Source organism: Egretta garzetta, unplaced genomic scaffold (assembly GCF_000687185.1).
Source record: "Egretta garzetta isolate BGI_Z169 unplaced genomic scaffold, ASM68718v1 scaffold118, whole genome shotgun sequence".
Taxonomy (NCBI): Eukaryota; Metazoa; Chordata; class Aves; order Pelecaniformes; family Ardeidae; genus Egretta; species Egretta garzetta.
The window spans coordinates 1841915-1866266 of NW_009260484.1; the positions used below are offsets into that span (position 1 = coordinate 1841915).

A 24352-nucleotide genomic window follows, 5' to 3' on the forward strand; every position below is an offset into this window, starting at 1 on the left:
TGTACTGTGTTTAATTAATTTTAGGCTATTTGAATAGATCACTGCTTTTAGAAAAGTGTTTTTTCTTTAAGCTAAAATATGCAGTAAAAACAAATGCATGTGGACTAGTTTGCTGATATTCGATCCTGTGGCATCAGACAAACTTTTGCTTTCTAGAAACAGTGACTGAAAACAGCAGAAGTTCCAGATTAGCACCTCAGTCATTGGTCAGTTGGGGCTTTAAGTCTTTTTTTTTTTTTTTTTTTTTTTGAGATTGGGGACTGATATTTTTTTTTTTTGCAGATGTATTTCTCAATAGTATTATGAGCTCATCAAATGGCACAGGTGTTTTCCCTTTGTTGTAATATGGTCACAGATTCTCTGCTTGTGTCCTGAAGAAATGGCCAAATCTGTGGGTGAACACAAGCTGTAAAGGTCTTCGCTGGTTGTTATTTTGAGTATATACGAGAAACTGAACTCTGATAGTGACAGCCACCTTGCAAGGAAACCGTTCCTTACCCAAGTCTGTCCTCATTATAGGACTGGTTTAGGAGCATCATCCTACAACTGTGACCTGACCCCTCCACCTGTCTCAGCATTTTTGATTTGTGGATCTTGGAAGACATTTGAATGGTCACGAGGTCCCTTGCTTGCTTTTACACTGGCTGCTTAGTTGCTCACATTTCTTATTTAACTCTTTGAATATTTTTGAGGACCCCTTCTCTTCCCTCGGGGTTCAAAACCAGCATGTTGAAAACTGCAGGTCTGCTGGATTATTTCCCTTTGGCAGGGAGCAATTATTTTTGTCAGTTTAGAGGCTAGAAATACAGACTGAACTTGAAACTGAAGTTATTGACAAGTGCATGCTAGACATTTCACTGAGATAGATTTCAGAAGATTCTTAGTTTCTTTTCCATGCCAGTTATTATGGGGTGAACTTGTGGTATTGTTGGTTATAATGCATTCACATGAAATACCTGTCTGCATAAAAAGGAAGGCTGCTAAAGAGCAGCTTACACATTGTAGGATAATATTTTCAATACAGTAAAGAAATATTCCTACCTCAGTAAAAAGTTGGGGTTGGGGGACTAAAATAGTCTTATTTGTCAGTTCAACTAGCACCTGTCTAGACATAATAATGCAAACTGTAATCAAATAGTTAGCACTTACTCAGACATTAGTAATGTGTACATTTGTTTAAAGTGTGTGGCAAACAATTTAATCAAAACTTCATTATAAACCTATCTAGCCCATATTTTTTTTATGGAATTAAAGACAAAGTAGCCACTGAAGTTTAAACAGAACATTTTTTGTGCAGACTCCTGGTTTGCATTTCAGACTCCACAATACTGTTACAAGTATTATTCACTGTGTTGTATTCTGTGTGTCATGCAGTAGTGTAGCAAAGTAATAACAGATGTGTTCCCATCTTCCATACTCTTTCCTAAAACTTTGTTTATCAGGGATGTTTTCTTGCAAGCTTTTTGGCACACCATACAAACTCCGATGGAAATAAACTTCAGAGGTTTTTTCCACAGAGGGTTATGAAGGTGGGAGGCATTATAGATAAAGTTAAACTAGTAGATTAGCTATCTCTACATTATATCTTTTTAACATAATAGGTATTTGTAAAGGCTTGCTTGAGCTAGGAAGCACCATGAAAAATAAGACAACAAAAAGGCGAGAAAAGATACTCCATGTACTGTTTCATAATTCATGTGACTACATTAAAATTAAAGAGAATAACATCTCCTGATGTTAATGTAAGGATGCAGAACAGCAGAGGGATTAAAGAATACCAGACCTATGGATGAAAATGCAGATGAGATTTTTTTCAGTGTGAAACAAACCATCACGAGCCACAGATTTGCACGCTGAATTAATTTCTATTCTTGGATCCATGAGTAGCTGCTAATGCCTTACGTTGTCCATGCCTGCCAAGAAGGTTCCAAACTTCTTCCCTATCTCTCACATGCAGACTTCATTACTGTTTGATGTGACTTTGTCATCTCTAGCCTATACCATTTTGAAAGACTCTGCTTTAAAATATCATCCAGTGAATTCAGAAAACACAGTGCCTAGGCATGCATAAAGCTTTTGTTCTGAACTCCCTCCGAGTGCCAGTGTATTCACTTCCTGGTGCTGAGGAAGAACTATCTGACTAAACCCTATAAAGTCTAGTACTATTTTATTGGAGATAAGATTATTTCTTGCCTCATACCATGCTGTGACAGCTAGGGTCTCAGCGTTGAACATACTGTCATTGTGGTAAGGGATGAGTTTAAGTATATAAAGAACCTGACTAACTCAGCTAATGTTTTGAATTTTATATTCATTTATACTAATTTTATTGAATTGTGATAATTGTTCTGTTTTGGTCAGCTTTCGTGTCTAAGTTGGAACTTCTCAGGTTCTACAGCTACTGCTGGCTACTGGTGTTTATTGTAGCTGCAGGTGTAGTACTGTTGCCTGCTAAAAGATTTTCCTGTCAGCCTGTGCTTTAGTCTTTCCAGTTCTGGTCTGTTGAGAGCTGGTGGCCTTTAGTTGCTGTTCACACAGGGGTGTGTGGTTCTGGGATAGTGAAATTTGGGAACAGCCTCCTCTCTGGAGTGGTGGGGAGAAGAAAATTAAGTCCATCCCAAGTGTGAGTTGTGTCAGTTTATTAATAGCAGAATATAAGGGAGGTGCCGAAGTCCATCACAAGTGTGACAGTTTATTAATAGCAGAATATAAGGGAGGTGCCTGTGACTGCAGGGTATTAAATTCAGAGACCCAAGAGATCCTTGTCGTGTGCGTTTCAAGGTCTGAGACAAGTGGCTTTGACTGCAGAGTTTCTTGATACTGGTTAGAGGCAGCAGCAGGTTTGGCAATAAAGGCTGTGCCTGTAGTAAATGGCGATATAGAAGGATGATGAGAGCTTGTCTCGAAGTCCCTCATAAGACACCTGTATATCTCAGGATCTAGCTCAGGTTTACAAAGGCATTTGAGCTTTGAAAGATTGCAGTCATGCTCTTCATAAGATTTACAGAATCACTTGCTTAACTTCATTGTCTCAGTCCCATTACCTGCCAAAGCAGATAGCTAACTCAGTTGGGTAGCTACCATAGGCAGTTTCATAAATCCCATAAGGCACTTTAAAAGTATTTTTAATTTGTCCCTGTAAGCTTTTCTGCAGAACTGAGCACACACACACACTTTTCTTTTTATACAAAGCCTTCTGTCTTTGCCTCTTGCGTGTGTGCTCCCACAAACAAAAAAATAGTTAGATCTTTCTGAAATTTTCCCATCAAAATCCTTTGCAGTCAAAAGTGCTGTTTTACTAAATGGAAGTGTTTGTGAAATTATTCTAGCTTCGCTGAAAATTTTATTATTTTTATCAAAATATGAGGTGCACCAATGCTGTGTTTATAGGATGTAAATAAGTTTCTGAAATATATTCATGAGAAACATGGACCTGAAAAGGTCAGTGACATTTTTGGGAGACTTAAGGAAAGGAAGAGTTTTCACTGAAATTTTTTATCAATGGAAAAAAAAAAGTCAAATATAAAAGGAATCCTGCTTCATTATTTAAATTCTTCTGAAGGAGAATGCAGAGTGAAGTAGTTTCACCAAGAGGAAATCAGTTTTGCATGTCAAAATTTGATGAGTTTGCCTGGTAGAATAAAATGAGCCCTTAATACCTAAAATACTTTGTTGATAAGTTGCACTGCCACATGCCCATTTTGGTGAAGGGCTGCCTAGCTTGGCCTGTCAGTGGCAGGTGCAAGAGGGCTTTGCCCCCCCCTTTTTTTTGTTTGTTTCTAAAACCTTGAAAAGAGGAAATATCATGTCCATCCCTGGCTGTGGCTTTCAGGAGGTGATGCACCATCCCAGTGATTCTCTCTCTCCTACAAGGTGCCTGCTGTTGGCCTCAAACCAATCCTGTCCTAAATAATCTCCCTCACACAAAGGGTGTAAATGACAGTGAAATACAGCACTAACACTCGCAGCAGTTCCTCTTACTTCTGTTGCCTGTTCCCCAGATGTGGGGACTGGAGTCTCTGTTCCGCTCTGGGAAGCTCATTCAGCTGGCGCGCATCCCAAGCAGTGCAACGGCTGTGCAGCCAGCGTCCTTCCCCAGTGCATCGCTGCTGAGTTGCTTTGCTCCTGTTGATCTGATAGTGGGCAAGATTTCCTTTTCAGGATTCAGTCTCATTCCCTACCACCACCTGAAAAATAGGGAAGGTAGTATTTGCTTACATTTTGCAGACTGTTCAGACAGCCTTTGAAAGCTGCTCCCTCCATCCTAACTAGTGTTATTGTTGTTAGCATGATAAGAGTGATATATATAGAATAGAATAGATTATTTCAGTTGGAAGGTACCTACAGCAATCATCTGGTCCAACTGCCTGACCAATTCAGGGCCGACCAACGGTTACAGCGTGTTGTTAAGCGCATTGTCCAAATGTCTGTCCAACACTGACAGGCTTTGGGCACCGACCACCTCTCTAGGAAGCCTGTTCCCGTCTCTGACCACCCTCTTGGTAAGGAAGTGCTTCCTCATGTCGTCTGAGCCTCCCCTGGTGCAGCTTTGAGCCATGCCCATGCCTCCTATCACTGGACCCCAGGAAAGAGCTCAGCACCTCCCTCTCTGCTTCCCCTTCTCAGGAAGCTGTAGGGAGCAATGGGGTCACCCCTCCTCCTCCTGCTCTCCAAACTGGACAAACCCAAAGTCCTCAGCCGCTCCTCACACGACATGCCTTCCAGCCCTTCCACCAGCTTTGTTGCCCTCCTCTGGATGCATTCAAGGACCTTCACACCCTTCTGAAATGGTGGGGCCCAGACCTGCACACAGTAACTCCAGGTGAGGCTGCACCAATGCTGAATACAGCGGGATAATCACCATTTTGACCAGCTGGTGGTGCTGTGTGATGCCCCCCAGGATGGGGTTTGCCCTCTGGGCTGCCAGGGCACACCACTGCCTTATGCTGAGCCTGCTGCTGACCAGCACCCCCAGATCCCTTTCTGCAGGGCTGCTCTCCAGCCACTCCTCTCCGAGTTTATACTGGTGCCCAGCATTATTCCACCCCAGGTGCAGAATCTGGCATTTGGACTTGTTAAATTTCATTCCACTGATCCAGTGCTCCAATCTATCTAGATCCCTCTGTGAGGCCTCCTGTCCCTCAACAGCACCTCCCAGTTCCATATTGTCAGTAAACTTGCTAATGGTGCATTCAACTTCTGCATCCAGATCATTGATAAATATATTGAACAGAACGGGCCCTAGAAGTGAGCCCTGGTGAACACGGCTGGTGACTCGTGACCAGCCAGGTGTAGCCCCAGTCACTGCAACCCTGTTTTTTACCCAGTGCACCATGAACTACTTGAGAAGTAAGAGTTAGATATATGTGGTAAACCTAAATATGTCAGTGTTCTGCCTGGAACTGAAAGGTGTGTGGAGCTAAACCTCTGGACTGCTAGTCATCAACTCTGTCTTACCCAACTACCTTCCAATAATTACCAGTGCAAAGACAAAACCTATGTTCGTGATTCAAGAGATAAGACAAGAATGTAAACTTATGATAAAATAGACTTTTGTCTGGAGTGTACATCAGGATATAAATCATTAAGCAGCTGTTCAGATGCAATATTTACTGGTTTATTTTCCTAAGGCACAGCCTGTATTTAAGATAAATGAACTGAAGTTTAAAAATGGACGGAAAGTAATATTTTAAGTGATTTTTTTTTCAAGTCAGATTTTTATCTTTCTAATTCTCCTTTGATTTTTTTTTTTTCATGGACTTGTATCCTATTTTAAAAAAAAAAAAAAGAAAAAGACATAAGCAGAATTGAAACTGTCATTAGACAGCTAGGATTTGCCGATCTGATTTGATTCATATTCCATGGATGTGAGGTGCAATATAAGCCCGCTAGTTCCCTGCAATCTGCCACCTTGTAACTGATTGAATCCAAAGAGTACAGATCAATTAATAGCAATGCTAACATATGAACTTGGCTGGCAGCCAAACAATTACAGCCCCCATTTCAAATCAGTAAGTAGATTCAGAAAATAAATGATCTTTTATTATACTCAAATTGCATTTTATAAATAAGAACAGTTTCACAGCAGCTTTATGCAAGGCAAACTTGAATTCTTGTCACTTTGCTCCTGGCTTTTCACACTCAAGGAATCTTTTGACTCACCAGTGTTTAAAATGTCTTATTTACCCTTAAGCTTGCTACCAGGAGAACTATTATGGCTTTTCTTAAGTGTCTGTTACTCTCCCTGGACCACAGCCCCACAGCAGTGTTTTGTAGGATTAGTGCGAATCAATTGTGTCAGAGCTGTGTATAGAAGATGTAAGGTAAGGATCCTTCCACATATTAATTCCTTTGGATCATCATTTCAAAGTGCTGCATGAGAGACAGACCAGAAACTGCTGATGAGTGTCACCCCCTCCAGGAGGTACGCTGATTTGCTGTCAAGTGGTTCAGATTGGTAAAAAAAAATTGAATTGTATTGGTAAAAAAAAATCAAACTCTGTGCCGCATGCTGTGCCTATGAGGTGCTCTACTATGTTTTTACTTCCCAGGTTGCAAATAGATATTTTATATTTCATAAAGTAAAAGAAAAAGCCGAGCTACCTGAAACAGACATTCATTAAAATAAAAGTAATATAAAGAAAAATTATTCTTCTGTTGAAAAGAAAGGTTAAGACAGATTGAGGGTTTTTTCTCTCCACAGAAAATGACAACTTCTGCAATTAGTGTGTTTTGGAAGGTCCAGAAGGTTAGATTTTCAAAAGCATAAATGATTGCTGGTGTTAGTCTTAACTGCTTTTTGTGCCTTTTGAAAGTCTTCTCTGGAGAAGATAAAATATCTTTAACATTTTTATTATTAATTAGTATGTATAAGTCATTAAAATATTTTGTCTGACTCCTGACCCTCTCTCCAGTTTAATGCAGTGCACGCAGTAGGAGAGTGAATACAAAATTCAAACACTTTTCTGTTTTTTTTTTTTTCAGGGGCACAATAAAATCATAACCTACAGCAGACCTGTATATTTTTGTATATTGTGTGGCCTTATTTTGCTGCTAGATGCTGGATCTAAAGACACAAATCCTCCGTTTTATACAGTGTATGGCTTGAAGCTCTTTTCGCCTAGATCTCTCCAGTCAGCCAGAGACCATGTAATAGGTAAGTCAATGTTTTTCCTACAACTGTAAAAATGAATTAAGTGTTAGCCAGGGAAGTCTGTGTTTTCCCATGTTGGCAATCAAATGCATGTTATGGAGGCACAACTCTAAGTCAAATTGATAGAAACATTTGGAATGGCTTAAGATGGGGGGAGCGGGGGGCAGCTGGCAACCTTCCCTCATGTAAAAGGAGTTTTTAATGAAATGAGGCTCATAGAAAAGTCTCTGTAGAAAACTAACAGTCACTGATGTTATTAGTAAAAGACATGATCTGTGAAATGCAGTTAATCTTTGTAAGAGCTTTGTAAGTCTGTGCAGAACAGTCACTGCAGAATAAGCTAAGTTTTAAATTTAATACCCCGAAGCTAATCCATGCCAAGCCCTCAGGTGGACATTGTTCCACTCATGAAGAACATGCTTTTTGTTGTTGTAGTTTAATCTTGCTGTCCACGTGATGAGTTAGTGTGGAGCGGCCACTCTGCAGTAGCTCTTCCAACCTGTTTCCTTCTGGAATCATGTCCTGAGGTGCCTGAGGACATTCAGGTATTGCCCCCAAACAGAACTGATGGTCCTTTAGCACTAATTTGGAGTGGCCACAGCTGGAAATACCCTGGTCTGTCAGGACACTTCTTCCTGTTACACACTTACATCTGTAAGTGCAGTGCTGCTCCAGTTGTGTCACAGATACGAGTGCTGGACTGGACTCAAGTCAAGTAGCGCAACACTGTTAGGTATGAAGTAGAATCATAGAATCATAGAATGTTTAGTGTTGGAAGGGACCACTAGTGGTCATCTAGTCCAACCCCCCTGCAGTGAGCAGGGACACTGCTAACTAGATCAGGTTGCTCAGAGCCCCATCCAACCTGGCCTTGAATGTTCCCAGGGATGGGGCCTCCACTACCTCTCTGGGCAAAAGGTTACTGAAAAAGTTGTGAAAACTTCCCAAGAGCTGTGTCATAGTATACCAAAGACAACCAGTTGGTTTATGAATTTAGAAGTAGGAAAACCTACTGTAGTAGAGGAAAAGACTTTGTGACATAGTGTATGACTTTTGAGGTCTTTGTTCACCTGTGACTGTTGTACTTGCTTTTTGCTGTACTCAAGTCAGGCTATTACTGCCTGAAAGCCATACTATTTTTAGGAAAGCCTCCTGGTCCTTTATATGGGTTCATTGACTCCCAATCCTTCTCACTAGAAACAGGGGAATAACGAAGACCTGCATCTCACTTATTTTCATTAGCTTCTTTCATTACTTTCCTTTGGTCTCATTAAAGTTTCTTCTTACATCTTATTTTCTCTGCCTGTCAAAGGTGAACAGTAAAAATGCTGATAAATAATTCAACAAGAATCTTAAATGACTCTTGGGATAGAGATAAATGAAAAACTATAGCAACCAGTGTAAGAAAAAAAAGTGTGGTTATAAATGTGCTAATTTTGGCTGGCCTCAAAAGAGACAGTGGAGCAGGTTCTTGAAACAGCCTGGAGGGGGTTGGGGAGAGAGGAAATACAGGCTCATCTCCCCAGTTGGCATCTGTTTATAACAACAGAGGGAGAAGAAACCATTTCCCTCTGTCCCCCATTCTTATTTGGCCAGCTCTGGGAGCTGGCACACGTGTGGGTGTATTTGTTCAAGTGATGTTTGGTGCCATGCTCTGGCAATTCCTTGTTTTGTTTCTATGGGAGTCCCAGCTTCTGGCTGCCATCAGTGCAAGTGTTCACAAGTGCAGCTACTTCCCTAAGCCGTGGCAGTCTGCATCCTCCAGCATCTTGCTGTGCTTTGAGTACGATTCGCTTAGGCACTAAAGGTATACAATTGTTTTGGGCAGTATTTGTTTTGGGAGGGAAGTTGGCCCCACTGAATACCAATGAAGTGTTGCTATTGTTTGCGGTTTTGCCCATTTCCTAGGTACTTTTGATATCTTTTTACTGGTTTGTCATTTTATGGTGACTGTTCAATTTATGTTTTACTCATAATTTATTGTAGTATTCAGAGTTGGTATGTTGGGAAATCAAGGGATTTTTGGCACTACACTACAAATACCAAGGAAAGGAAAAGTTTTCTATTTCAGGTGTTTACTGTGGTAAGAAGCCAAAGTGATGGCAATCATAGAAAGGGCTTACCAAGGATGATGATGTGTGATGCTGCATAGCATACTATGACAAAGTCTTGAAACAAGGTTATAAAAGAAAATCAGTGGAAATTTTAGATGTGTAACCTTATTACTTAAGAAATGTGGCTTTTAACAGGTCCATTTCTTTGCAAGCAGTCTATTTAGGATCTGATTCTGTTTTATTTTAAATTGATGGTGGTTCTGCTATTGATTTATATTAGTTGGGGGGTTATGGCTTTAATTCATTCTTACTATGGTTTTCACCTTGAATTCCTTATTGCAGTTGACCTTTTTGCTAGATTAACATACATAGTGCAAGTAAGCGCACAGACAGAGCCAACCTCGGTCACTGGTTACTGCTACAGGTGTGGTTAGCGACAAATGTAGTTATGCACTTAATATATGATAGCTTTTGTGATGAAACCATTTAAGCATTAGACAGGTGAGTGAAATTATTTGGCAGGCTTCTCAGAAGAGTAAGTATCAGGTGGTGGCAAAATTTTGTGATAGCAAGTCCTCTGCCTGCTACTTTCAGCAATGACTGAGCTTCTGTCAGGGGAAGAAAGCCTCTGTGAATGTTATCCTCTGATGTGTTCAGGAGGGGGAGAACTAAAAGACTGTTTCTCACTGAAATAGCGCATATATTTTTCCCTGTGGAAAAAAAATACGCAGCAAATGGACTAGTACTCAGATACATAATTTTTTTAAAAAAAATTTTCTAAACTTCTAAAATGTTTGCAGTGACATTGCCACTGGGTTACCATTCTGTATTTCTCAAAAGACCCAGAGTTTCCAAAGTCAAAATTTGTGTTTCCCTCCTACGCTTCTGGTAGCTACTCACTTAGAGGAAACCTTCAAACTGCAGCGTTAAGTGCCAGCAGCTCACATAAACATCTCTTAGTGGTCCAGCTCCTAAAGTTGTCATTCTGTATGGAAATGTGTGATGCTTAAACAAATTCTCTCTGGAATTCATAAAGCAATTCCAACTGATTAATCAGTTACTTTTATTGTCTGCTTCTCACAAGGGAAGCTACTGCTCCTGAATTCAGTCCTTTTGTAAGTGGCAACTGTTTATTTTCTTCTCTGGTATACTCCTTTGTGCAGGATGAAATAAACAAAGCTGCCTTAGCTAAAGAAATTTTTAGGGTTATTCAAGGTATTAATAGAGAGAGGGTGAGGTGAGGACATTGCTGTAGTTGACCAACTTTTCGCTCCTTGTTTACATTCACCCCTGTGTATTTTGGTGTACTGACAGTATAATGTCTCTGGTCTTGCCCTTCCTTCCCCTGCTCTTACTCAGCTTCTTCTGAGGTTGCTACAGCAAAGGCAGTTGTTTGGAGTGTAAATCAGTAGTCTAAGATGAGATCTGGCAGTTCTGCAAGTCCTTTGCCCAAGGAACAGGATCTCCTGTGAATTTCAGGAGTGCGATTTTGGGATAGCTGATCCCATGGCGAGTCCACATGGCCTGCTGGGAAATTTGCTGTCATGTAGTTGGCTGTCTTTGAGTGGTCCTTGCTTGGCTTGCTATGGCTTGGTGGAATATCTAAAAGAAAAGCAGAGTAGTAAAGGAAGAGGAGATTAATTATGGTATTTGCATGTAAAAGATTGAGAAGACAGCATTTCCTCATGTTCTTATGTACGTATAATTTGTGCCAGGGGCAGGAAGTCGTGATGAAGAGCGCATTGTCAATCCAAGTATACTTAAGTGAGCCCTGTCTGTGTTTAACACTTGTGTATGTCGTTTTTTTCTCCTGTGTTTGACTTCCTCAGCAAGATTTACAGTATTAGATAGCAGTAGCATATAACACAATGAAGATAAAAGCTGTCAGATCAAACTTGGTGTATTGTTTTATTTTAGCACAAGATGCATTAGTAAGAGGAGCTGTGAGTAAAATGTGAAATTAGCATTCCACAAAGAACACAAATCCTATTGTTACCGTCTTAAAATATGACTGGGGTGGGAAGGGGAATAAGTTGTACTAGGATTTGTTTAATTTGCTTTTTATGAGATGAATTGGAGGAAACTGCAGTCTTCCTAGCATGTAAACTAAGAAATACTTGTTTACGAGGAATAGTGGTTGACACACATCTCTGTCCTTCACCGTGCAGAACGTTCTGGTACTAGTATAGTGAAGCAGTAAGAATAGGATTGCACATGTGCATGTATCCTTGAAAGTTAACAGTATTGGAGACTTGGGTCAAGTGTGTGTTTAGATGCTTTGCTAGATGACTGTGCTTAGCATTTTCTAGGGTGGGGCCAAGGGTAAACGGATGGGAAGGAGAAGTGGCTGTAAATGAACAAAACATGAGACTAGCAGCACAGTTACCTGAATAGTGTGACTCCTGCTTCTCCTTAACTGTAAGGCAGCCATTTAAATTTGCATTTCTGTTTAGAAAGAGACCACATAAAGATGTCAGGCTGGGTTTTACCCCTGAGTTTTTTTACTGTTTTTAATGTTCTTTCACTGCAAAGCCAAGGTGCATCCTGGTGGAAGTTGGGGAGATATTCTGGGGAAGTTTTGCTGTAGGTTTGTCCCATTTTTATGTGATGCTTTAAGTGTCTGCTGTTGACTGCTGGCAGAGGGAGGGTACTGGGATAGCCAAGATACTTAGGATCTTAGCCATTAAAGTATTTTTTTGTTTGCTTTTATTGAATTGTTATACTTGTGCTTGAACCATCTCAGATCCAAGGAGAAAGTTCCAAAGCCTGCAAATTAAAGTTCCTGTACTTTAAATAGAACAAATATAACTTTGAAAGTATTTGAGAAGCATAAGGAGGCTACATAATGCTATTTTTTCTGCTGCTGCTTTTATCCAAAATAAAGCTTGAAGTTAACCTCTGAGCTTTAGTTTCTTACATGTACAATAGCATAATTTATTTTGAATACATGAGAAGGAAAGTGTAATCATTGCTGCTAAGGTTAAGGTCTGCTCACTTGAGTAATCTTCAGAATTTATTGCAACAATTCCTTATTCTGGTATGATGCATGTTTCTCTGTTCTCCATATATTGTGATGTATGACTGTGTTCTAACATACATCTTTTTTTCTTTAGTGTTTTTATATTGCTTTCCTGCAATTTCTCTTCTTGGTCTTTTCCCTCAAATCAACACCTTCTGTATATATCTTTTGGAGCAAATAGACATGTTGCTTTTTGGCGGTTCTGGTAAGTAGCTAGTTGCAGCCTGAGCTATCCCTTTCTGGGTTTATAACCTTAGATTAGAGTATATTAGTGCATGTTTTAAAGCACATTGCATGTTAAAGCTCAAACATATAACGGTATTCATATAACAGTGGGGTGAATACTAATAAGACCCCCTTGATTAGATTTCTTTTTTCTTTTGAAAAGTTACATATACATTGTGCTATAGGTTGTGGAATGTGGTGGACATCAAAGAGCTCTTTCCTGGCATGTCTGACATGAATCTTTACTGTGTTTATAAAAAAGAAAAACTTTAAAAAAAAAATCTGTTAAAATTCTATGTAAAAAATAAAAATAACTAAATGTTTGCATTGTTCCATAGTAAGTCATGTTCACAAGATATTGGATGTGTGATTTTTTTTATTTTTTTTTTGTGTGTGTTGTTTCAGTCAGAGATTAAACAAGGCCTGTGAGAAATGATGCATCTTTTTTTGTTGGTAGTAGTGGTTCTTGGTTTTCAGTATAGCTTAAGTAACAGAGAAGGCTGGGATGCATCTACAGTGTCATCTTAATTTGGATCAGAAACAAACTTCCTCCTTGTTCCCACTTACCACATATTTTGCATCATGGAATGATGTCAGAGTATGCAAACTGGATTCTATTTGGATAAAGCTTAAAAGAAAGGTCCACTGTAAGAGTATACCTATTGCACTCCAAACACTAATGAGCATGCAGTCTATGGGACCAGACTAGAGATAGTCTGCAGTAAGGAACCTCAAAAATGTATGTCACAGATACGACATCCTCAGCACTTCTCATTCCACAGACCCACGCTTACTGCATCGTTCTGCTTGCTACTGTAGACATAGCCTTTGGCAAGTGGTTAAAACTAGTACAGATGATATGGTTGTTCTTTGCTTTTTGTCTCGTAAATACCATAGCAGACCTGGAGGAAATAATATGTTGGATAAAGTCATCATCCTATCAATAATGATGATTCCAGTGTATGTCGAACCCTGATTAGAGCGTGGGTTTGCAGCCCCTGTGTCTCTGTTGTTGAGACTACTGAACTCCTAATTCTGTCTGACAGATTTTCCTACCCTGCTTCTGGGAGCTCTCAAAGGAGGTTATAGCAAGGGACCAGCTGGCATCCTTCTCTCTCCCTTTAAGTTTGTTCATCTATCAGTATGGTGCAACTCATGGTTGACTGAGCAAGTTAGGATGCTTTTGGATGATACCAGAGCCTGTGTCTTGGGAGCAAAGGGAAGGAGGAAAATTCCACATGGAGTTTGACTAGAAAATAGCCAATTTTGTAGATCACTTCATTCCTCTTTGGTAACAACATGAAGAGGCATACTGATAGTTTGGCAAAACAATGTTCAGTGCAGAAAGCAGTAGTGTGGGACCTCAGGTCAATGGAAAACACGTGGAGTAAAGTGGTATTGGGCTTTCAGTCTTAGCTGTAAACAGTCTTGTGAGCTTATCTGGGGCATTGAAGATGTTCTCTCAACAACCTATTTTGTGATATCTAATTTTAATCTCTATACCTCTCGTGATGCAAGAGCTGTTTAATTTTTTTCTTTTGATTGCATATTCTCATTTAGGAAGAAATTAACATGATGTCTGTATTTCAGCTGCTGCTGGGTTCATATCTGCACTGTACAGCATTTCCCGAAGCTTTGTGGTTCTGATTGTCTTATATGCTTTCTGCTTCAGTGCAGTGAAGGTAAGATAGAAAAACAACACTGCAAAAATACGAAATATCAAGCTCAAAATTCACATAATCTAGGCAGACCAGCATTGTTTGGTGCTATGTTGTCATTGTTGTTTATCAAGATAAGCTTTGCAGGCTGTGCTTCAGATTCTGCCTATTAGCTACACTGAAATAGATTGAAACTGTAGTAGAAATACTGGAGTAAATGTGTGTCTAATACCTGTGACTATTTGCCTCTTACATGTATCAGTCTGAATTGATCTGTTGAATTTCTCTTACAAAGAGTAAGAGCAGCCTTGGCTTACTATTGACCTGTATAAGCCAGGCTGAATTTGGTCAAAATTCCTGGTAAGTTCTGAAAGAAAAAAATAAAAGATTTTGTTGTAGCTTTGTAACAGACTGCCTAAAGACTTAAATGTGGGCCATCTAACCCAGTAATGTGTCTGTATCCACAAGGAAATGCAATTGAGGAATTTAATGCAAGCCAGATGACTGTTTGCCACTCTTTTCCCTAATATTCCACCAGTATCCACAATTGTTGGATTAGGGATGTTGGAGAGTGTGTTCCTGCTTATTTCATTTGGTATCTGTGGACTTCTTGTCTATGAATTTGCTGAGTCCCTTCCTTGAATGTGCTGGTCTTGTCTGTCTCCACAACTTTGTGCCAACAAATTCCAGATGTTCACTGTGCTCTGTGCAAAGCACTGCTGTCTTTCACTGTTTTTAAACTGATCTGCCAATTTCACCAAGACTATGCCTAGTATTGCAGGATTTGTGGAAGAACTTTTCTGCATTCACTGTATCTGCTGCCTTCACAGTTTTGTAGGCATCAGTCATATCCTTCCCCAGCCATCTTCTCTTTAGACTGAAGAGTCCCAGCCTTTCTAGTGTCTCCTTGTAAAGCAGCTTCTCTCTCTGAAGTAGCTGAGTTAGTCTCCCTACTCTGTGCCTTCTCTTACTCTGTTGCAACCTTCAGATGTGGAGACTAAGTTGTGTATGGTGCTCAGAGTGCGGGTGTGCCACGGCTCTATATGCTGGCAAAATGACTGGTTGCCTTGTTCTCTGTACCCTTCCTGGTGATGCCCAATGTTGGCTTTTTTGGTAGATGCTGCATTTTGAGCCATATTCAATCTAGAGCATTTATTTTTTTGCAGTTAATGTATATGTCCTCTGCATTTTTTAATTTAAAAAAAAAAAAAAAGCAATGAAATTTGGGCTGCCTTCGGGTCTGCTGTAAAGTTCCCAGTGACCACAGCAAGACCAGAATTTCATCTTAAACTTGTGATAAAATTTATCCTTTAAGGGACAGTTTTTTTGATGGTGTTTCATTACAGGCTAGATGCTGTCAGTGCCCGTGCAGGATTGCAGCAGGATGTGCAGTGATTTACAAGCTGCTCTTGACATTTTGTGGGCATACATGAGAGGCTGCTTTACGGCACTACACATGTATAGCACACACAGAGATCCCAATATGAGGGATACAACAGCCAAAGATGTATTGTGTCAACACCCAGACTGACTATTTACATTGATGAGAAAGGCAATCAGATGTTTCTTTTAAGGGAATTTTTTAAGGAACATAAGCATTTCTGTAATGGCTTTTAACAGTTTTCTACTTAAAATTTTCAATAGGAGCCTTAAATCAAAAAAGGTCAATTATGATGCCTTAGTGATCTCTCGCAGATGATCGGAGGTGGCTGTGTATGTGTTTTTAACCACTTCCAGTAGTAAGGTCAAATGTGTTAAGCCACCATTTTATCTTGCCCCTGGGTGACTTGCGTCTATACACAATAAATTATGGCAACTCAGCTGCTGAGCCAGTGCTGTGTGAAGACACTTGAAATTAAATGTCTTTTGAACATGTGGTGTACTCCCAGGAAATCGCCTGTTGCCAGGCTCACCCAGTGTATCAGTTGTACTGGTTTGACCTGACCCAGCTGCGTGATGGCAGAAAGCTCAACTGCTTCTTATGCAGCTTCCTGAAGTAGCTAGTATTCCTGCTACTGTTTTCTGGCTATGTTAATGATTTGGAAGCTGGCACTTGGGATGGAGAAGGTGGCACTCTGTAAGGATGAACAGAGTGAGAAAAATCTGTAATGGGGGGAGAAACAATGAGAAAAATGGAAAGAGCTCTATGGAAGGAAGGGATTGAGTTAAACCACTGTTCAACAAATACCTGAGGAAATAATCATTTTTTTCCTAAGGTTAGAAGAGAGCGATTCACTAGTTGAGGGTAGGGAAGTTGTGTGATTTTAAAAAACAGTTTCGTAAACAGTATTAAAGAAAAGCTTCTTAAAATATTCTACAGACTCCTTTCTCAGCATAATACTTTAAATTACAGCATGCAGGTGGCTTTGTAGATAAGCAATCTCCTCATGGATTAGACTTCAGACTGCTTAGAAATATGCTTTTAATGCTACCCTGAAGTTGTAGAGTGCTGTGAAAGATTTACAAGATATCTGTTGTAAATTACCAATATTAAGTGCAGACTTTCTGTTCACACAGAAATTACAGTTAATTTGAATTTTTATGGCACTGTTCTTGTGAAGGCACTTCTGAGGAGGTTAATTTAAAGCATGTAAAGATGATTCCACTTGCTTCAGCTCATAATTTTAGTCTACTGGGGTACTTGAAATTTCATACATTTTTTTTCTTCTAGAGGTTATGAAATAAGCACTTGTGTTAACCCTCCTTGTTCTTCAGTCAAGTCCAGAGATTTTTTTTCCCCTTTTGGACTGTTGTCTATAACATTGCAAGAGAATGGTTGTCAGACTTATTCTTGGTTGTTGAATGAGTAGGAATTGGCTTAAATGTAAGAGAAGAACCTGATCCTGAACAGGGACCGCTGTGAAAGGTGGTCTAATACCCCTCTAAGAAACTAGAACTGTTTTGATATGTAGTGAGCAACAACTTTTGATCCCAATAAAATGAAGGTTTGGATTTTTGGTGCACTAGAAATTGCAGAGTTTAACACAAAGCCGAGCAAATGCTGTAGTCTGTTTCACTGAGGTGTTTGCACAGTGGTGATATATATATGGTTTTCTTTAAGATAGAAACAGCATCTCTTCCACACTTGAACTTTACTGCTATTCTTTATTTTTTATTTTTATTTTACTCTTTTCACTTTTAGTCAGTTTGGCAAAACCAACAGAGCAAAATTTTCCATATTTATGGAGGTCAAAAAATCATCACAGTCAAAAAGATTCAGGGCAGAGAAACATGATAGACTCTCTCTGGCACAGGATTTCTGGGTTGCAAAGTTTATTTCTTGGCTGGAGTGTAGCATCCCCAAATGTAAACTCTGTTTATTGGCTGACCACCTTATAGCTCAGCAGGTGTAACTAGCAGGGTTCTATTTCCTGAAAGAAATTGCAGAGGAGAATGGATGTCTAAGAGTTTGTGTGCTTTTTACTGGTGAACAATTGCTCACATCAAATGCCCAGACTGAAGACCCATTCCAGCGGTATCGGGCTTGAGCCTCTCCTTCCTTAAGTGGTTCTTGTGTTCTAATTATTATCTGGCAGGGTGAAATAGTATGGCCTCATTTCTCTGTGTATGTTAATTATTCCGAAAGGAAAGATGATATTCCTGGAGTTCATTAGAAGAATAATTAACTTACCACATGATTTTCTTTTTTATTAAAATAAATAAATACTGTTCATTTTATAATAGATCTGTGTTCTTAAGTGAGTTTTTCTTGTTGGTTTTTAGAACGAAAATTATATATGTACATACAATAGTTTAATTTAGTTGTAGTCAAAATTTGAAATCATTTTAGAATAGCAAATTCACAGCAATTAATTCTTTGCTCTAGAACTCCAATTTTAGAAAAATTAAAAAGTAAGAACTGAGCAGTTGTTTTGGTACATGTCCACAAAACAGTGTAAGTAGTCAAGTTAACTTTCAGCATGCGAATAAATACTCCGAGAATTGAGACAAATAAGCCTCTGCTGAAATCCTGTGCCTTGTCCAGACTGATTTTGCTGTTGAATTACATTGTACAAAACCGAAAGTCTCTATGAAAAAGCAGCTGCGGTATAGATATATCATTAGTTTAACTTTATAATTGTCATTGATTTTTGTTGTAGATAAGCTGATGAAAAATATTACACAGTATTCTCGATTGAGAGTTCATCCTATGATATGCAGACAAAACTCATCTGGCCCTGCCACTCTTTCTGAATGACCGTGCAGCATCTTTGCCATTGCATGGCCAGAAATGTTTCTGTCTCATGGCTAAAATGCGCATATCACCTAAAAGAAGACGGACAGATCTCTAGTCTTGTGCTAACAGCGAATGTGCAGGTTGGATCACGTGGCAGGCTGCTTACTTGTCCCATCACAGGACTTGATCAGAAGCATATGATGTGTGTTGGAGGGTGGCTGCATACAGCTCATCTGGTGGGCATAGGGTGTTACACGACCAAACATGCACTTCCCACACAACTAAAATAAGGGACGGTCTGTTATAAGGTCAGGCGCGAACTCACCGTGTGATGAGGAGGCCTGTGTTTGAGTTGTGTGACTTAGACGCTTGTAGAAGGAACAGGGACATGTTGTTTGGAGGTGACTGAGAAGTGAAGGAGTCTCATGTACTGTAGCCAAGCGATCGGCTCCCCTCCTCAGAGCGCTCAGCAGCCTTGCCCTTGCTTGCTGCTTGTGCGGCGGAACTGTGGGTCAGTAGTTTGTTGGGATCTCCTGGTGGTGCTACTGCTGAACTGATCAGTTTTCATTTAAAACTGTCAAATTAAAATAGAAAAAAGAAAACCCCAAATTGTTCACAGTAGGAAAGTATAGAAAATTGCATCTAAAATTCTAACAGATCATTTCTCCAGAAAACAGCAAGACACAAAATAGCTGGTATTCCATGTCTCCATCCATGTGTTTGAGGCCCTGAGGACTGATGGACAAGACATTCTTCATCACTGTTGTCAGTCAAAGGACCATATTGTGAGTGGAGCAGGCTTTCAGGTTTCTCTCTGACACAGCTGGTGAACAGAAGTCGTTCCCTCTGGTGATGATGCAACGTCACCTGGATAGATTTTTGGTTTATGGTCATGTTATCCCAGTGATGCAAAGCTGGTTTGGCTACAGCTTTCAGGTGCATCTCTTCATGCATCTTACCCGATGACACATCCCTGTCATGAGTGATATGACACCAGCTGCTTATCCAGCCTTACATGCAGCAATGCTGTGAACTTGATTTCAGACAAGAGAGAAGAAAAATGTTGTAGCTTCTGAAGTGCAAAGACCAGAGTTTCCCCTGCTTGCTTTGAGACTTTACTTTGTCTCCCAGGCTTCTGTTTAATGATATCATCACTCCTTATTCCAGTTCCTTTCAGGTCCTCTGTGAACTTTCATTTACTTTTGTTTAATAAAAAGCTCTAAGTCCTGAACATGGTTTTATCACCTCTTTTGGTCTTTTCTTGGATTGTTACATATAATAGCAGCAATTTTTCAGCTTGCTACTTTTTTGAAGCTATTGAGTAACTGAGTTTAGTTTAAAATTATCTACCTTCAGCCTGGCTTTATTTCTGATCTCAGCTTCAGTCCTGTAATCTTGGACAGACATTGGCAGCTCTAATAGCTACCTTAGCTTTGATATATGAAAGGGTTATCTCTTTTTCCTGGAGAAGGTGTTTTTATTTTCAGATATTACATCCATCAGGTTAGAGATGCAGGAACTTCTGTGTCACCTTTTTCACTTGACTAGAATTGCCTGATTTTTGTCTCCCACTCCATCTGTTTTGTGGTCTGTGCCCAAATATTTAACAGATATGTAAAAAAAAAAAAAAAGTCAGGTATGCCCTCTTACTTTTTCCACAAATATTCAGTCTAGAATTTAGCCATCTTGATATCAGTCTTTAGCATTCCAGCACATCACTGTTTTGCTGTGGGGCAGAAGAGCACAACCCCGAAGGTTTCTGGAATCAGTCAGTTGTCCTCTTCTGCCTTCTGTTCCAATCAGCTGGTTTGGATTTGAAACTTTTTTTTGGGTGTTGGGTTTTTTGTTGTTGTTTGTTTATTTGTTTTTAACTGCTTAAGGAACTTGCGGTTTATCTTAATCAGCCTGGAAAAATCTCAGATTTTGGAATTGAGTCAGAAAAACTAAACCTCTGTGAATGTGTTCATATGTGGCACAGTTGCCTCCTCCAGCTCTCTTTTTTTTAATGAAAGGTGTATATAGTTTCCATTACCTTATACCCAAAGAAAGTATTCTCTGGTAACTTACTGCTTCCATAGACAGTTACTAAAAGTCCTGTGTGTATTTTAAACCATTCTCAGCTCACATTGATGTAGTTTGGTTTGTTATTTAATGAGTTTTAAACTCATTAATCAGAATAACAATGCTTCTTGATTCCTGTTTTCAGTGATGCAGGCTTCATCTGTGTACTAATAATTTTGAAATATTTGTCTTATGTTTTATAATGGGAAAGGATTGCAAGCATACGTCTCCCTCAATCTGCTAAGACTGCCCAAATAAATTTCTAAACAGCACTGAATGGGCCCATGTGTATAGACAGAATTCCTGGATGTGTAAGTGACCAAAAATAGAAGTGTAGGATTATTAGACAGCTTTGTTTCTCCCACATAAAATACTTCCAGCCCTGTTGGAGGTTTTGAAGACAAGGCTCATCAATTTTATGTACTTTCCAATTTAGAGACCCCTGAGGTTCAAGCAAGAGCTGTTAGGAGTGTTAATTTTGGAAAGAATTGTCAGATACCATGTGTTTCAGTGAGCGATGTTTGCAGCCATAGTCAGCCCTGCACTTCAGTCATAACTTCAATAGTTATGCTCTTAGTTTTCTGTGTGTATGTTATGAACTTATTGTCCAGATATAATGGAAAAAGTAAATTATGTCTGCAGAATCTAATATGGCCCAGGGTTACTCTTACAGAAGTATGTCGCTGTATAGGAGTGTAGAAATCTGCACTACTTGTTTAGGATAAACTCACCATTATGTGAAACATGAATATCCATGCCCCCTGCCTGAAGTTGTTGCTCATCGTACTCTCTCCGAGAGTTCCTCTAGCCGAGGAATCCTAGTCGCAGACCGCGATCCTGTTGTGTAAGGTGGTGTGTGCACACACATGCATGCCCCTGCATCAGTCCCATCCTCGTGGATTTTAAATTTCAGCAATGAAAATATGGTCATGGATAACAGTTGGGAGTGCAGAGAAACAGAGACAACGTATCTCAGTAGGGGTGGTGATATCTGTATTCTGGTAGCTTATCACTTGTCGGGTTTTTGGAGCTCTTCTGGGAAAGTAATGTTTTGTTTTTCATGGATGATGGGAAAATAAGGCTGGTGGGCATTTCTCCCTAGAATTTCTCTCTAACCAGTGTAACACAAGGTCCATGAATAATTCACATTTCCTGGTCGTAAGTGTTCACTGAAAACAAGTATCCATGGTAATATGGTCAAGCTTATAGTTAACCTTGTAGAGAACAAGTCATTTTCTCATACCTTTGGGCATGGGGGGAGGATTCACTTTTACAGTCTCATTCAGAAAGGTTTTTGTATGTTCAGAACTAGGTTGATTGTATTTCTTTCAATTTACCATCACACATGAAACTGCTGTCAACAGCTGTCCTGCATGACAGGATATGAGACTATCTAGCTGGTTTAACATACAAGAATATCTAGTTGGTTTCATATTGAAATTGGATAAGCTTCAGTATCAGTTGGGGGATGATTTAGTTTTGGTTCATTTTTGGAGGGGAAAGTAAGGAGTCTGGCCATGGGGAGCAATACCATAGATACATGATGAAGCTGGGGAATGGAAGTAAGGAGAAAGACTCCCACCCCACAAAAAAAAATTGGTTGAAGAATGATGAAATCATGAGAGAATGAAAAATTAAGTGATGTCTGTTCTTTGTGAAGAACAACTGCAGTTTATCTCCATATTTAAAAAGCCGGTCAGTATGCAAACACCTTCAATGATGCTAATGCTGCAGCAATCTGCAGAGTCTTTGAGTTGAAATGAATACTGCTCTGTTCAGAGCACTTTTGTTTCTCTGGAGTAGGACATATGATTTATTTTAGCATTTCTTTGAAAGGTAAGAGTTTGCTACATGCATCTTTTTAAAGGAAGAAAGAAGTGGAAAGGATAAATAATATAGGACAAAAAACTACTATTGCCCTTTTTTAAAATACGTTTGCCTCCCCACCTTTACCAGTGTAAAAAGGCTTGTAAGTTCAAAGATACCTTTATCTTCCTTTTTAGTAGGTTGTTCTGGGATTAGGTGATTCTGTGGTTGAAATGGAACACAAACACACACAGACACCCCCGACCACTGGGTCTGTTGTAACTCATTACTTTCATCCTTAACCCTGTAAGTCCATTTCACTTGTTTTAAAAATGACTATGTGAGTGTCTGCATCAAAGTCAAAACTGTATATGAAAGCACTACATGTCACCTCAACGAAATGAGGTAAAGTAGGAAGTCAAACTCCCTGTCTAGTATGACAGATAATACCAGTTTCCGAGACTAAAACCTGTCATTCCTGTTTTCCCACTGAGAAGAGTCATTGTCCAATTATCAGCTGTATTGTTTTTTTCATCTTTTTAATTTAAAGCTCTACCAGGCATCATTAGTGGGGGAGGAAAATGACAAAATGGAGCAGGGTACATCACACTGATGCTGGAGAGATGACACCTTTGTTCATTCTCATCTTTTGTACAACATTGTGTAGCATGGTGTGGAAGATCCTGCTCTCTAGACACGTAGCAAATATTGATGCTTGTCCTGCCTGCCTTTCTGGCTCCCTGACAGGTGAGCTTTGAGGGGACAGTGACGCTTTGGAACTGGAGCACAGGCCTAGCCAAATGCAGAAGCGCTGAGTAATATAGAGAAAATTATAGAAGTAAAAAATTCCTGAGACATTAATATGAGGAATCAGTTATGTGCAGTTTTACAGTAGAAATGGGTGAAATGATTTCTCAACTGGCTACTGATACGTTTCAATCCCCAGGTATATTGCTGGGCTCTTTATAGTATTTTGCTTTCAAAATAAGTTGCAGGGCGAAGGGGCGGTCATGTGGTAGAAGCTGCTGGGTGGATCTGTACTCAGTTGTACTGCTCTGGAAATGCAATGGATATATGGATGGGCTGTGATTCAGCTATTTTCAGAACGTTTTGACTCCAGTTAGTTTTCTTCAGTGTTTAGAAGAATATGAATTTCCTACCTGAGATTAAGCACGGGAAAAGTTAACCCAAAATGTATTTGGCCCCAAAACGGGGAACTATGAAATGAAGAGTGTAATTGGATAGCTAAGTCTAACTTGTCAAACAAATGGTGCTGAATTCTTTTAGTAATACCATGTAATACCTCTATCTTTTGTTTGTAATGACTGTTTTAAGTAGGATTGTTTGATAGAACTAGACACTTTATTTCGCCTTTGTGATGTTCAGTAGTATGATGAGGGAAAGGCAATTCTTAAAATTAAAATTTTGCTTCCGTGATACCAGTTCTTAGGATAATGGGAATTTCATTGTTAAATTCCAAAGAAATCTCATGTTGCAGCAGGCGGTTTGTCCCTTAACAGCAAATTAGTTTGTCTTACCCAGGTATTTCTAGAATAATAGAATGGTTTATGTTGGAAGGGACCTTTAGAGGTCATCTAGTCCATTGACCCTGAAAGCAACGAAATCTTTCTGAATGTGAATCAGCTTTGCTAAGAAATCATCCATATCACGTGGCAAAGTAAGATGAATAAAACCACTTTAATCTGTGAAAATATTGGTCCTGTACAAGTTGTGAAGTTTTTCAAGCAAAAGGCGTATTGCAGAAGATGTCTTGTCCATACTAGCTGAACAAGGCTTAAAGTTTCACAGGTCCTACAAGCATTTTCTCTCAAAACCTACCCAGAAAGCGCTCTACTGTCACAATCTGGTAACCTCATGTTCACTTGATCAGGTAGAAGTTGTGTGGAGTCATTGAACAAGCCTAATAATTGAAATGGCTGTGGATCTGATCTACTGAGTTTCTGTGTCCTTCATGGCCAAAATTTGTGTCTTTTTATAGCCAGGACTTGCAGGTATGTCTTAGGATCCCTAATTTGTAGCTGAGGACTCCACAGATTAAGCTGGTCTTGATAAGTGTTCCTTAAGCTTCATGTTCTTTCTCTTACTATTTCTAGCCAATTTTAACTGTTTAAGTCACCCAGAGACAGTTTCTCATCTTGATTATGCCCAGAGCGTGCTGGCAAGTGTGTAAATTGTTTC

The 24352-nt window shown here is 39.6% G+C and overlaps 1 protein-coding gene across 1 annotated transcript in view; it reads left to right on the forward strand.

Annotated features, from left to right (window-relative positions):
• PCNX2 (pecanex 2) overlaps positions 1-24352 on the forward strand; it is a 154805-nt gene that overhangs the window by 39971 nt on the left and 90482 nt on the right. The window contains exons 13-15 of the mRNA XM_009644174.2: positions 6985-7156; positions 12321-12431; positions 14042-14133. Coding sequence (XP_009642469.1) covers positions 6985-7156; positions 12321-12431; positions 14042-14133 — 375 coding nt within the window. The remainder of the gene's footprint in view (positions 1-6984; positions 7157-12320; positions 12432-14041; positions 14134-24352) is intronic.